General features: G+C 48.7%; 1 protein-coding gene across 1 annotated transcript in view; it reads left to right on the top strand.

Moving 5' to 3' along the window:
* Positions 1-3397: 3397 nt before the first annotated feature.
* Positions 3398-15704, top strand: part of BPIFB4 (BPI fold containing family B member 4) — a 28019-nt gene continuing 15712 nt past the window's right edge. Inside the window, exons 1-9 of the mRNA XM_049869490.1 lie at positions 3398-3503; positions 4723-4785; positions 5254-5773; positions 6724-6828; positions 7736-7879; positions 11195-11258; positions 11719-11779; positions 12863-12954; positions 14558-14761. Coding sequence (XP_049725447.1) covers positions 3398-3503; positions 4723-4785; positions 5254-5773; positions 6724-6828; positions 7736-7879; positions 11195-11258; positions 11719-11779; positions 12863-12954; positions 14558-14761 — 1359 coding nt within the window. The remainder of the gene's footprint in view (positions 3504-4722; positions 4786-5253; positions 5774-6723; positions 6829-7735; positions 7880-11194; positions 11259-11718; positions 11780-12862; positions 12955-14557; positions 14762-15704) is intronic.

The raw sequence follows: 15704 nt of genomic DNA, 5'->3' as shown, positions 1-15704 counted from the left end.
AGAGGACGGGGCTGCAGCTGGAGAGCAGGTGAGCAAGGAGGCTCAGGGAGTTCCCAGTCCGGTCGAGGGTAAAAGAATTCATTCATTCATTCACTACACTGGCGTATGTGCCCATGCTGGGCTAAGTGTGGGCTACATGCCTGTCTTATCTGGAGAAAAGGCACCTCATTCTGGGGTCTAAAGGGCCCTGGGTGGTCCAGAGGAAGGGTAAGGGCTTGGGGTTATCAAGGAAAGCTTTCTGAAGGAGTTGACATCTCTGCACAGTTTTGATCAATGGAGTTGGGAAAAGAACATTCTAGATGGTAGGGACTGCACATGAAAAGGCCCGGAGACAGGGAGGCCAGGGGGTGATGAGAAGGGAATGGACTGAGTGTGGAAGGCAGATCGTCTTGTCTTGAATGTCAAAGGAAGAGGTCCAGGTTGTACCTAGGGACAAAGGTAGCCAAGGCAGGTCTTGAAGCTGGCAGTGACTGCCTCTGCGGGGTGGGAGCAGAGATTGACTGGGAAGAGGCAGAAGTGAACTTTCTGGAGTGATGGAAATGCCCGATATTGTGATAGCGAGTGGGCTATAGGTTTGTACAGAATTGTCAAAATTCGATGAATGAACACTTGAGATTTGTGCATCACACGGCATGTAAATTTTACATCCGAGGAAAAGAATCATAAACAAATCTTGAAGCCTAGGTAATGGCAGGCATGTTAAAGTGTTTAGGGGCAAGCGTACTGTGGTCTGCAACTTACTTTGAAATGCATTAAAAAAAAAAAGGCAGATTAATGGATGGATGGGTAGATATGTGATAAAGCAAGTATAACAAAATGATAATGGTAGATGTAGGTGGTGGGCATAAGATGACAGATACACAGCTGTTCGCTATTCAAGTCTTTCAACTTTATCATATGTATGAAAATTTCTTAATGAAATTTTGTGGGGAGACCTTTTGCAGGACAAAAAAGCCCATTTTCATGTTTTCCACACATAGGTGGAAAGTTTGAGGGGACAGATCTACATCCACCTCCCTTAATCCTTCAATCAGACCTGTGAGGCAGGTTTTACACCCATTTTACAGACAGAAATCATGTGAGGCTCAGACAGGAGAAGTGGCTGGCCCAAGGTGACACAGTGAGTTAGGGGATGAGTGGGATTTGAACCTTGGTCAGCCTGGTCCTGAGTCCAGTTCTGGGCACATCCTGTCTACCCAGACCGTGTAGAGCTGGAAATGTGATGCATTTGGGGGTGCTTCTGGGTCCCCGATCTAGGGGGCCTAGCTGGGGTCTCCAGGAACGTGCCCAGACCAGGGGCTGATAAACCCCAGCTCATGTGACGCCATTTGGGACTGAGCACAGCTCTTGAAATTAGCCACAAACCGCAAACCCTTGTGGTTTTGAGGCTCAAGGCCTGATTCGCATAGCAAATCTGAATTCCGGTCTCTGGTAATTACACAGTGTTTCCCTCTCTGGATCCAGGCTCAGACTCCAGCTGGTATATAAGGCTGACCTGTGAGCAGACTCAGCCAAGAGCAGAGGACCCGGTGAAGGGGACCTTCCTGGACTGAGCTGCGGGGACCTCTCAGGGGTAAGGAGGATCCCCTTTCTTATTCAGTGTCTGGGCTTGCAGGGGAAGGCTGAGGCCTGGGGAGGCATCCGTGTCTGAGGCAAGGAAGGGAGGGTCCCAGACTGGCAACCTGACCCCTCTCTGAGCTTCCTTTATCTTGCCTGTAATATAGGCATAGTCATGAGACCCTTTCAGAAGTTGATCAAAAGGGCCCTAATCACCCTGATTACATGCCGGGGCAGAGCCACACCCATCTTTTCCATGAATGCCAAGTACCTAGGACTTTTGCTGCCTCCCTGAGACTCCTCATTTGCTTGCTGATACCAGAAATCCCTCCGCTAGTGTCCATCTTTTTAACTGAGGGTGGCGATCTCTGTTTGAACACAGCTCTCAGGTGAAGAAGCCATTAAAAAAAAAAAAAAAAGGCCTTGGATATATCAGTCCTTCATATTCTAGTATAAACGAGTGCCTCCAGTTCTTTCCTGGGAGCAGATGGGGATGGGGAAAGAATTTGGGGAACTTCCAGAGAACTGGGAGCAGGGAAAACAGGAGAAGATACATAAGTGGAGGAGGCGGAAGGCAAGAATTTCACAGTTTAACCGTGTTGGGAGGCCATGTCCCGTGTTGATTACCTGAGGCTGGTGAATGGGTAGACCAGGCTGATGGAGCAAGAGAAATGGGCAAGGGCATGGAGGCAACACAGTTGAGTTTCCTGGAGACTGACCAGCTTGTCTCAAAATACCTGCTTCACCCATCCCTCCAATCTAACATTCCTCACCCACTTCTTGGGGTCTGAAATAATAGTCCAAAAACAATAACAATAGCTGCTGTTTATTGAGTGTTTACCAGGTACTAGAGGACCCTTGGTGATGCAGTGGTTAAATGCTTGGCTGCTAATTGAAAGGTTAGCAGTTCAGACCCACCAGCCATTCTGTGGGAGAAAGATGTAGCAGTCTGCTTCCGTAAAGATTTACTGTCTTGGAAACCCTATGGGACAGTTCTATTCTGTCCTATAGGGTTTTTACGGATTGGAGTCGACTCGACAGTGATGGGTTTTTTGGCACTAGGTACTAGATATGGTGTGTTAGTGATTCAGAAGCAGAGTTTCAAAAAAGATAAGGTCTCTTGCCTAAGGATTAGAACTCAGATAGCTCTGATCACCTGGTATAGAAAGGTCTCCTCCAAAGAGGTAGAAAATGATATTTGTTGGCTGGGTGTATGGGAGGATGGCTAGATGTATGTGTGGATGAACTGATAAAAGGCTGAACGGATAGATGGATGGATGGATGGATGGACATATGACTGGCCTGCTGGCTGGTTAGATGATGGATGGATGGGTGGATGGCTGGCTGGCTGGCTGGCTGGCTGGCTGGCTGGCTGGCTGGATGGATGGGTGCATAGATGAATAGGAAGGGGAGAATGGATGGTTGGATGAGTAGAAGGATGGATGAATGGTTGGATAGGTAGATGCTAGCAAGTGTTCCCCAGAGCCTGCCTGATCAGTTTACTATTTCACATAGAAATCACCATTACCCTTCCACCCTTGAGGCTCCATTTGGAAATCCCAGCTTGGGACATAATCCGACATCCCACCCTGGGACAGTTTGGTTATTGATGTCTGCCTTGTGTCCCCAGATTCATTTCAGTTTGAAAAATGCAGGAAGTTTCTGGAATTCTGGGCCCTACCCCACTGTGTGACATGGAGTCAGTTTCCCCTGTCCCTGGGCCTCAGGGTCCTGAAATAGCTCATGGCAGGGCATGCCTAGCTCCCCCTGCTGGCCATGTGATGGTGGTGACGAGTGACCATCTGATACCGTGTCTCCTTGGCAGGGAAGCAGTGCCAGCATGTGGACGGCGTGGTATGTGGCTGCCCTATCCGTGGCGGCTGTGTGTGGCATCCGCCAAGAGACAAATACTGTCCTCAGGGTTACCAAAGATGTGCTGAGCAACAGTGAGTCCAACCCACAGCGGGAATGGACATGGGGTGGGCAGGGCAGAACAGCCAACTCTGAAGGACCCTCATCCTCATTGGCAGATTCCACATCAGATGTTCAGGCGACTTTTCCTCTCTGGGCCTCAGTTTCCACCCCCCCCCCTTTTTTTGGCTACCACTTCCTGAGCACCTACTTTGTGCCAGGTGCCATGCTGGGGACATTATATTCCTGTCTCTTGAGGCAATAGAGAGCAGTAATTGAGAACTTGGTCTCTGGAGTCAGTCTTCCTGGGGTGCAAATCCTGACTATGTGACCTTAAGTCCATGACTTGAGTTCTCTCAGCCTCAGTTTCCTCATCTGCAAAATGGGTGTAATTATGGTTCCCATCGGGGACTGATAGGAGAACTAAATAAGAAGACCTCTGTGAAAACTTAGCACAGTTCCTGGTACATAGAAGGCCCTCAATTAGAGGGAGCCATAGTTATTCTTGCCTCCAGTTCTTAGGACCTCTCTGTGTCATCTGGCAAACAAGGCACACTCTCTGCCCCAGTGTCTGCCTAAGGCAATCATGAGAATAGGACATGAGATTGTTCCTAACTAAGAGGTCACTGAGTATGGCACAGGCCTCAATTTCCTTATCTATCAAATAAGGACAATAATTTTGGCTTTGACTATTGCCCAGGCATCAGTTGAGACAATGCATGAGAAAGATTTTTTAAGCTGTAAGGTGTGGAGAGATGGCCTTTAGGTGGCTCAAATAGTTCATGCTCAGCTGCTAACCTAAAGATTGGCAGTTCAAACCCACCCGGTTACATCTTGGATGAAAAGGCCTGGTGATCTGCTTCTGATAAGATGAGAAGCAAGAAAACCCTATGATGCAGTTCTGCTCTGTAACACACACGGTTGCCATGAGTCGGAATCGACTCAACGGCGACTGACAACAATAACAACAAAGGGTGGAGCACTTGGAAGGGAGAGTGAGGAAGTGAATCCATCAAGTTTTGGCTGAATGATGTCAAAATCTCATTAAAACCCAGTAGCTACTGAGCTCACCTAGGAGGTCAGAGCTAGACTGGCTGAAGGAATCATCTCTTTTGGCCTCTGCATTTATACCGATTGGAAAGTGAGGTCCAGAAAGCCTAGCAATGCTCCTGCTCTGATGCTCCGGGGGCGGTGCCTAAGGGCTGGAGGTGGTAGAAAGAGGAAGTTCTGACTGATGTCTTTGCCTTTCTGCAGCCATTTCGGGCACCCTGCAGAAAAGTGATGCCCTCCACTCGGCCCTGAGAGAGGTGCCATTGGGTAAAGCTGGTGGTGATGGTGGTGGGCCTCTCCTGGGGGGTCTGCTTGGTGGAAGTGGAGGCAGAGGTGGCGGGGGAGGTGGTCTTCTGGGAGGCCTTCTTGGTGGTGGGGGTGGAGGTGGTGGCAGTGACCTGTTGGGTGGAGGCTTATTGGGTGGTGGTAGCAGCAGTGGTGGAGGGCTGTTGGGTGGTAGTGGTGGGGGGTTGTTGGGTGGTAGTGGTGGGGGGCTGTTGGGTGGTAGTGGTGGGGGGTTGTTGGGTGGTGGAGGTAGCAGTAGTGATGGTGAACTATGGGGGAGTACTAGTGGTAGTGGTGGTGGGTTGCTGGGTGGCAGTGGTGGGGGGTTGCTGGGTGGCAGTGGTGGTGGGTTGCTGGGTGGCAGTGGTGGTGGTCTCTTGGGTGGTAGTGGTCTTTTGGGCGGTGGCCGACACCATTACGATGACTACAGACACGTTGAATTCCCCCGAGGTGTTGGTGGTGTTCCCTACAACGACTTCCATATCCGAGGGCCACCCCCAAAATATACCAATGGCAAACAGCTTGGTGGTAATTACAAGTATGGTCACATCGAGACCAACGACAACGCCGCACAGTTGGGGGGCAAATACCGATATGGGGAGATTTTAGAGTCAGATGGAAACATCAGGGACCTTCGAAATAGTGACTACCGCAATGCCGAGAATGCGTATGGTGGCCATAGGGGCCATGGACAGTACAGGTCAGCAGAGGGCGCACCAACCGTTGGCAGGCTTCACCGGAGAGAGATTCGGCCTGGAGAAATCCCACCTGGAGTGGCCACTGGGGCCCTGGGCCCAGGTGGTTTGCTGGGGACTGGGGGTATGCTGGCGGCTGATGGCATCCTATCAGGCCAAGGTGGCCTGCTCGGCGGGGGAGGTCTCCTTGGTGACGGAGGACTTCTTGGAGGAGGAGGCGTCCTGGGTGTGCTCGGCGAGGGCGGCATCCTCAGCACTGTGCAGGGCATCACGGGGTAAGAAAGGGCTGGTCTCAACTGACCAAACTACAAACAGGGGCGCTCACCCCCAGAGGCCTGGGGTTGGGGGAGGGATGGTCTTTAAGTGCCCATACACTTCAGGGCTTGGTGTCAAGACCATCTTCAAAGTCCCAGGTTACATGGTTTGGAGTCTTGCCATGAAACAGTCTGAGCTGAGTCCCAACTCGACCTTTTATATTTGTTGTGTAACTTTGGGCCATCCTTTTCCTCTCTCTTTGAGTTTCAGGTTCCTCATCTGTAGAATGGTCATAGTAATATAGTTTAAATGGAAAAAGCCCAAGGATTTAAAATTACATGTATAATTTCAACTGTGCCAGCCGTCTCCTCATATTCATTATTTAATGAAACAAGTACTTAGAGTTCTTGCTACGGGTGGCACACTGTGCTTGCATTGGGGACATAACCCAGTGTTTGGCCAAGAAAAGATACCTCTCCCCTGTCCTCACAGAACTTGCAGGCAGTTGGGGTGCATGGGCATTGAGGAAGAAGCCTGTAAATAATGATGCAATTGCAACAATGACAAGAGAATTTCATGGGGTGATGAGGATGTGTGTATGGGGAAGCTCACCTACCTTGGGAGGTCAGGGGAGGCTTTCTGGAAGAAGAAGACTTGTGCCGAAGTCTGAAGAATGCGCAGGAGAGACTCAGGTGAAGAGGGGCAGGGTCAGGGAGAAGGAATGGCATCTTTACATGGAAAAGAGATTCTGAGGAAACAGAAATGTGAATGGTGGTCCCTGGGCAGTGGGATCACAGATGGTGGCAACTTTTGCCTGCAACTTTTTTGTTTTCCAAGTTCTGTCCATGAACCTCAGGTCTCCCGAGAGTCAGGAGGAATGAATGTGGGACAGACAGGGTGTGAGGGAGGCGCTCCCCAGGTTGGGGGGGGGGCTGGCCTCCCCAGCGCTTTCTGCCCCCATCCCGTGTAGGCTTCGCATTGTGGAGCTGACCCTCCCTCGGGTGTCTGTGCGGCTGCTGCCTGGCGTCGGCGTCTACCTGAGCTTGTACACCCGCGTGGCCATCAACGGGAAGAGGTGTGTGTCCTTGGCCCTGGAGGCGCCCCTACTACCCCATGTCCTCACTGGGAGATCTTGGGCATGTCATCTCCTCTCTCTACACCTCAGTCCCTTGGTCCATAAAATAGGAATTAACAAGCCAGTGCATGTCTTGCCTCAAGGTCATCTCGATGTCTGTGTTGGCAGTGAGGGCAGCCTAGAGCGGTAGTTAAGAGCTGGGAGGCTGGAGTCAGGTGACAGCTTAGGTTCAAATTTTGACTCTCTCATTTACAAGCTGCATGACCTTGGTCCAATCTCAATGTCAGTGTGCCCTAGTGTCTTCCCCTGCAACAGGAATAATAAGACCACCTCCTTTTCCAGATGGCTGTGGCCATAAGTGAGAGGAGGCAAGCAAAATGCCTCCCTGAATAGTGCCTGCCATGTAAAACCAAAAGCCTGTCGCCATTGAGTTGATTCCAACTCATAGCAACCCTACAGGACAGAGTAGAACTGCGCCATAGTGTTTGCGAGGAGCGACTGGTACATTCAAGCAGCTGACCTTTTGGTTAGCAGTCAAGGTCTTAACCACTGTGGCACCAGGGCTCTGCCTGCCAGACAGCAGGTACTTATTAGGGGACCTCAGAGGGTGGGCTTTTGCATAGATTTATCCCCATAAGATGAGGTCAATGTCTACAAAGCTAGGTGGTTGGATGGTTACCTTGGAAACCAGAATTTATACATGGAGTTCATTTATTATTATTTACTTTAGGGATCAAAGAAGTTTTCCTGGTTTGGGACCCATAAAGATCAGGAAGAGGCATAACTGATGGCAGGCAGCAAGGGCAAAAGCCTGAGGTGGGGAGGTGCCGGGCTGGCCTGGATAGTGTGAACTGCCTGGCGGTTGAGGTGTGACTCATTGTTTCCCTGGCCTCTTGGTCTCATCCAGTCTTATTGGCTTCCTGGACATTGCTGTGGAAGTGAACATCACGGCCAAGGTCCGGCTGACCATGGATCGAGCGGGTTATCCTCGGCTGGTCGTTGAACGATGTGACACCCTTCTGGGGGGCATCAAAGTTAAGCTGCTGAGAGGGTGAGTACCATTGGAAAGGGGAGTGCCTTGGGAGACGGTAAAGTGGTCTGTCTTTGGCAAACAAAATGGTACCACCCACCTACCCATGGGCACTGGTGTGGGCAGAAGAGTGATTCTGCAGGAGTCGTGAAGACTCATGCTGAGCCATCCATACTCTTACCTCTGGCCCTGGTCTAGCGCTTCCATGGCTGGGCACTAGGTGGTGTGCCTTCAACCCAGGATGTGGGGCTTCAGCCAACCTGAAGAATAGTTTGATGATACATGCCTGCAGCTTTGCAATCCCGATTGCAATCTTGATTCATAATGATTAAGAGAATAGGCTCTAGAAGCTGACTTGGGTTCAAATCTTAACTCTACCATTTCCTTGCTGTGTGACGTTGGGCAACTCAGTTGCCTTCTCCAAGCTCCAGTTTCTTCATCTGTGAAATGAGAGTAATTCTTTTCCCCTTGGGGATTGAAAGAATGGTATAAAACATTTAGTGTAGGATCTGGCACATTTTAAGAGTTTATGAATATGTATCTAACAGGGGTGGCATGTCCATTGGTGCCCCAGCTCCTGGGGAAGTTTCTCTGTTGGTTCTGTTCAATTCAAGCTTGGTCAGGGCATGAGTTTTTTCTATCACACCCTCGCTATAAAGTAAGGCAGTCCCTGGGTTATGAGTGTCTGATTTATGTACAGCCCATAGTTATGAACCAACCCCCATAAAGCCTATTATATTAAAAATTTGAGGTATGTACACTGATTCATAATAACAAATGGGTGCTACTTTGCAAAGTGCATCAAAATATTATTTTTATTATTACTGTATTATTATGTTAAAGATGTTTTAGTGTATCCGAAAGTGTTTCTTTAATGTTTTTTATGCATAGAAAGATACAGTATATACTATATAATAAGACAAACATTTGACTAACTGACCTTAGATACAAATTGTACCCAACAGTTCGAACTTATGTACAAATTTGACTCAAAGACAGACTTGGGAATGGAATTTGTCCATAATCTAGGTATTGCCTATAGCCAAGTTCTCACTTTCTGTCCAGATATGTTTCGTGTGTCTCTGTATTAACTGCTACGCCGTCCCCAGGTAGTGGTCTTGGACAAGCACACACTCAGGACTGCTCAGAACTGAGTCCCTTTCTCTTCATTCCTTGATCTTCATCGTGGGAGATCCTTCTTTGGCCTCTCTCTTCCAGGCTTCCGGCCCTCTGCTCCTTCCCCTTCTGTCTTATTAATTCCTTGGCCAATCCCGCCGGCATTCATCTTATCTAGACTTTGGGAACAGAAAAACTCATTGTGCAACTTGATTCCAAATCTTTCTGATTCATATCAGCGTCTCTGAGTCTTTGTTTCTGGTTCAGGGTGGGTAGAGGCAGGGAGAATTGGCCCCTGAGGCCCCAGTGAGGGGAACAAGGGGGACAGAAGCACACCTTACATATTTTCACATTTATGTTTTTCACTAGAAAATATATTTGGTAATACATGGGTAAAAATCTAAAATGATAAAAATGCCCAGTGGAGAGCCTTCCTCCAGCCCTGTCTCCCATCTGCCCTGTCTCTCCAAGCTCACCATGGATCTTCCTTTCTTGAGTTTCCTTCCAGGTTCTTTATATAAATGGGAGCAAACATGAGCTGTAGACTCTTATCTTCCATCCTCCTTTGTCACACAAATGGGTGCATACTATAGATACACACTGTTTCACACTTTGCTTATTTCATTTACTTTCTTTGGAGTTTTCTGTATCTGGACATGGAGAGCTTCCTTGGTGTTTAGCTTTTTTACAGCTGTGTAACAGTCTATTATCTGCATGAACTGCCATTTATTTGCCCATCCCACTCTTGTTGGGTATTTCAGCTTGCCTAATCTTTTGCTCGAATGGGGCTACAATGCATAACCTTTTATGTACACCATTTCACTCATGAGCAGATGTGTTTATTGGATAATTTCCTAGAAGGGGAAAACAGTCTGTGCCCTAAATACACATGAATGAACTTCAAACTATGCCCCTAACACACGTACACACACATGCACATATGCATGCATGCTTACGCACACTCATGTGCACACACATGCATGCACACACATACACAGACACGTGCATCCTCAAGGGCCTTCTCACCCCAGAACTGGAATCAAGATAAGGCCCTGTAAGGCGGATCCACTTAAATGGAAGACCGAAGTGCATAGTGAGCTTTGGAGGAAATGTTCTAATTAGGATTTTACCTGAAGGACTTCTTTGCTTTGTCCGACTGGCACAACGTTGGACAGCCAGCTACAGCCTCTGCAGGCGGGCACAGGCAGCGCTCCGTGGAGGTGGGGTGGGGACCAGTTTTTAGGAGTCAGGTTGTCAGTGATCCCTCCTGCTTTGCTTCATTCAGCTAATACCAGTTCTCTGGTGGCGTAGTGGTTAAGAGCTACGGCTGTTAACCAAAAGTTCGGCAGTTCGAATCCACTAGGCGCTCCTTGGAAACTCTATGGGGCAGTTCTACTCTGTCCTATAGGGTCACTGTGAGTCGAAGTAAACTTGACAGTGTATAAACAACAACAAACTGGGCCATGCTTCCCTCATTACCCCTATCACTGCAGGGCCTGTGGAAACATATACTGGGATTACAAATCTATCTGTCTGCCTATCTGTGCATCTTGTCCATGGGTGAATTGCTTATTTTTGCCCTTAGTTAACTGGCTAGGAGGTTTAGTTAAGAGTTGTGTAATGTACTTAGAACTTGCTCTGGGCCACTTCTCTGGACTCAGTTTCCTTGTCTGAAAATGGGTCATGTCTCCCAATCTTTTTCGGACCGACAACTAGTCCTTTCTCGTGAACCACATGACAACATTTTATTGGCCAGTGTTCCTCCTTCCCTCCCTTCCACTGACATTTACTGAGTACCTTCTATGTACCAAAACCTGTGTTAGATGCTTGGATAAAGTAATACACTCGTTTTCCCTCTTGGAAAGTGACGCAAAGCTGCAGTGAACAGCCCATCAGTGGGTCCGATGAGCAGGAGGGAACCAGGGTTGTGATGACTTTTGCCATTAAAAGTGAGAAACATCACAGCCTGGCCCATTGTAGACCTCAAAAAACATTTGTCTGTTAGGAATGAATGAGTGAATGAATGAATGAAACGCCAAACAATTTGCCTGGGTAGCCTGTCCTTTTGGCCCAGAGTGAAAGTACAGTGTCCTTCCAGCTTTATAGAACCATGTTCCAACACCCAAGGTTCTCGCTGGGCTAGGAACCCCAGCGTGGACAAGCCTGATGAGCCCCTCTGTGGCTGTGAGCCTTGTCCTCATTCTACAATTCTCTCCTTAGTCTTCTCCCCAACCTTGTGGACAACTTAGTGAACCGAGTCCTGGTCAATGTCCTCCCTGACGTGGTAAGAACCTGTCCTGGGACAGGATCAAGAGACTTAGACTTTCCCCTGTCCAAGGTGCCACTGTCCAGGCCCCCTCCCTGGGGCATGCAGATGACCCAGAGGGACAGAGGGAGCCCAGGGCTTGGGGTTATGCTCTTGGAGCCTGGGCAGGACCCTGAGGAGTGTAGAGGGGCAGATTAACGAAGGAGGGAGGTGATGAAGCTGGAGACTCACACCATTCTGGTTTGAATCCCAGCTCAGGCACTTCCCAGCTATGTGGCTAGTCACATCCTCTCTCTGAATCTTAGTTTCACTGTCTTGTAAAATGGGAATTATGCTAGAACCTTCCCCACGATGTGCCTACCACCCAGCAAGCAGTCAGTAAATGTTAGCTACTGGTGCTGTTATTACTGGTGTACCCCCCTCCCCTGGCCCCCGTGACATCACTGGGGTTTACTTCATGGCCCTTTCTCCCTCACAGCTCTGCCCCATCGTGGACGTGGTGCTCGGCCTTGTCAACGACCAGCTGGGTCTCGTGGACTGTAAGTCCTTCCTGCTTTGCTTCATTCAGCCAACACCTATTAGTGCCTGCTCTGGGCCCAGCCCCAGGGAAGGCCCTGGGGACGTAGAGATATCTGGGGGGGAAGGTAGCACAGGGGGAGGCAGACCCACCATCAGGCCCTTGAAGTGTGGTGGGGTGGTGTCTGAGAGAGGGGCCAATCCCCCCAAGTCCCAGAGGGAGGAGTTTCTACATGGACCTGGAAGGCTACAGCCCTGGACTAGGAGTCAGGGAGCTGGGTTCAAGCCGTAGCTCAGCCTGAGAGCCAGGTGAATTTGGAAAGACTTTTCTCAGTTTCTCCATCTCTAAAATGAAGGGTCTAGCTTCAAACCACAGAGGGACTGGGCAAGTGAATAATGTGAGGCACTGTGGAGACTGTCCAGGTCCTCAGACCTGGGAAACAAGGACCAAACCCCAGCCCCTTCCTGGACCTCTTAGTGAATATTGCTGGGCTCACTCCAGGGCTGCCCCATACGGTTGTGTAGTTCATGCACTGCACAGTCCCAGGGGTCTCCTTTCACGAAGGCCACATGTCAGCATCTCCAGTTGTATCTTGCAGCCTGTATAGCCATACAGGGCTGTCCTCTCTGATAGTGCCCCTGCTTCTCTGGGACTCCATGGAGTTTGAGGATGACTTTCTCAGGCAGGTAAAAAGCTCTCCTTCTGTGGCCAGGGATGAGGGAGGAAAAGGCCAGAGGTGGGGCTGTTCATCACTAAGCAGTCAGAGAAATGTCAGCTTCAACTCAGCTCTATTTTGTGGATCCCTAACCTTCCTCCCTGCTGCACATTGCTTGACAGTTTACAAGGCTTATCATTGTTCGGGATCTCACTGAGCCTCCTCCATGTAGTCTGAGGTGTTACATTAAACTCATTTTACAGAGGAGGGAACTGAGGTTCCGAGAGGTGTAATGACTTGCCTGAGGTCTTGCAGAAAGGAAGAGGCAGCGTTCTTGCTCTTTCCTCAGTGCCTGAATCTGGAGCCTGGGCCCCTGGCAGCATGGCACGAGGAAGGAGGGCCTCTGGGTGGGTTAGGGGGACCTCCTAGGACCCCTTTCTTTGCCTGCAGCTCTGATTCCTCTGGGGATATTGGGAAGCGTCCAGTACACCTTCTCCAGCCTTCCACTTGTGACTGGGGAATTCTTGGAGCTAGACCTCAATGTGAGTACCTGGGCTTTGGAGCAAGGGGAAGTAGCTCTCGTCCCTGAAGGCAGGGTGTGGGTGAGGGTCCCCTAGGGTTCCTGCTGAGTGCCTAAGAAGCAACATTTGGACGTTTTTGAAGCCATGTTAGGAAACATTATCACTGCCAACACTTATCAAGTGCTTTACATAGATTAACTCAGTCCATCCTCATAGCAAACATATGAGGTAGGCACTCTTACTGAACCCATTTCACAGGTGAGAGGGCCGAGGCACAGAAAGGTGAAACCACTTGTCCGAGGTCACACAGTTAATAACTGTGAACTTAGAATCAGAACTCAGACAGCCTAGCTTCTAGCTACTAGAGCTGCTGCTACAGGCTTGAGTTTGCTAGAGGAATGATATGGCCAGCAGGGTGCTATTAAGCTTTTAACAGTGGGCTCTTCCCGATTTAAAAAAAAAAAAAAGAGCCCTGATTTATAGTGTTTGCCAATTTGTGTGCTGTAAATACTCCCACCATGGCTGATTTCAGGCTACTGATGGATGTCACTGAATGTGGGTGTGTACAACTGGCTCTCATGAGCTGGTATGAGCTGGCTCCAGCATATCACTGAATCTGGCCCCTAATTGTACATGGGCACACACAGTGTGTATTTCTCCTAGGCTGCACAAACATGGATGCTTCCCCTACTTGCTCTACCAGATACAGAGGTGCAGGTGTACACACATGTTCCCCTGTACACAGTCACACCTGTGAACACATACATATGCATGCCTAGTATATTCATAAACACTCATTCAAGAGATATGGGTACCTGCTGTATGCCAGGTCTGAGGGCTGGGCGATGGAGGTCCAGTAGTGAACAACAGAGACAAGGTCTTCCCCTGATGGAGCTTAAAATCTCTTGGAGGGGACAGATCATCAAAGAATCACTCAAAAAATGAAATTATAGATCATGAGTGCTATGAAAGAGGATCCAAGGTTATCAGGCCTAAAGCAGGAGGATATTATCTATCTAGGGAGATCAAAGAGTACTTCCTGGAGGAGGTGACGCTTGATCTGAAGCCTTCCACATGAGTGGGACTTAACAAGAGAAGAGTGTGTGGGATGGAACAACACGTGCAAAGGCGCCATAGTGGGGGTGGTGAGGTGGTGTGAGCAACTGACAAGGCTGGGCTGCGGAGGGTGAAGGACAGAGTGGCTGGAGATGAGGCTGGAGAGGCCCTCTGAGGCAGATCACACAGTGCCCTGTGGGCCACGGAGAGGAGTGTGGTCTTTAAAGATCGTAAAAACCAATGCGTATTGTGCAGACAGATAAATGTGCTAATTCATTATGGCAGGGGTGAGGTGGTAGTGAATCTCTGTCATATACATATCTAAAATATATGGTAATGTGCCATGGCATAATTATAAGTGATTATAAAGCAGGAACTGCAAGAGTTTCCATCAAAAATTGAAGAAGAGTTGGGGGCCATAAAGGAAGAAGTCACTCAGGCCCAATGGGTTTAATCAGAGAAGGCATCCTGGAGGCAGAGTTGCAGCTTCACCCCAGCCTTTGGCCTCCCCCGTCCCTTCTTCTCCCTGTGCCCCTCCCCATGATTCCTCTCCTCTCTGTTCCCTCAGACTCTGGTTGGGGAGGCTGGAGGCGACCTCATCGACTATCCACTGGGGCGGCCAGCTATGGCTCCCAGGCAGAAGATGCCAGAATTGCCCCCCATGGGCGACAACACCAACTCCCAACTGGCCATTTCTGCCAACTTCCTGGGCTCAGTGCTGACTCTCCTGCAGAAACAAGGGGCACTGGATATTGACATCACTGATGGCATGGTGAGCCATGGCCCCATCAGGGGGTGAGTGGGCTGGGCAGCAAACAGCTCCCTCTTGATCCTTTCCTGTCCCCATAGCCTCAGGACAATTTCTTTAAAGTGAGGACTGTAGACAGTTCACCCCTTGACTCATCTTCAATTCCTGGGTATGTAATCATTGTGTCAGTGTTTACCCAAGCATGCTGCCCAGGGGGATTTTAGATGGTTCACAGACATGGCATTAGGTGACATCAAATCATAATACGGTGAGAAAGTTGCTCCCTATTCAATTTTATTCCAAGCCTTTTTAAAAAGCATAATATATGTGTATATATATATATGTATTTATGTATCTCAGTATAAATTTTTAGAATAAGAAACTAAACGATACGTAAACATAAACTACCACCCATAGGTATGCTCCAGAGTTATTTTTCTCCCCAAGCCTTCTCTTTTGAAAATTTTAAGCCTTTAGAAAAGTTGCAGAGTAGTGCAATGAACACCCATGTCCCCTTTACCTGGATTCACCAGTTGTTATTATTTTGCCACATTTACTTCCTATCTGTCTGTCTATCTACCTACTCACCTATTTGTTGTTTTTGAACAATTTGAGTTTTTCAGACATCATATTTCACTCGATAAACTTCACTATGAACAAAGTGTTCTCTGAGGAAGCACAAGACAGATCATGTCAAACTGATTCCATCATGAGGAAAGTCTCCATTTGGTCCCAGTGCATAGCCAGCCCTCTCTTGCACTGATTAGTGCCCTCTTTTTAACTAAGACAGAACAGGGATCACACTCAAAGCCCTACGCAGGCAATAATATCCACCTAGAACGTAATGGCATTGTTTAGTTTTTATTGCATTTATTTTTAAAACTAGTATCTCTTTCTGTCAAGTAGATCTAGCTTCCCATTTTTAATAGCCTTATGAATTTCCTTTAAAAAAAAGAGCATTTGAGGT

The sequence above is a fragment of the Elephas maximus genome, chromosome 25, assembly GCF_024166365.1.
Source record: "Elephas maximus indicus isolate mEleMax1 chromosome 25, mEleMax1 primary haplotype, whole genome shotgun sequence".
In the NCBI taxonomy this organism is placed as follows: domain Eukaryota; kingdom Metazoa; phylum Chordata; class Mammalia; order Proboscidea; family Elephantidae; genus Elephas; species Elephas maximus.
Note: the sequence above shows the minus strand (reverse complement) of the source record. Positions and strands in the feature narration are given on the sequence as shown.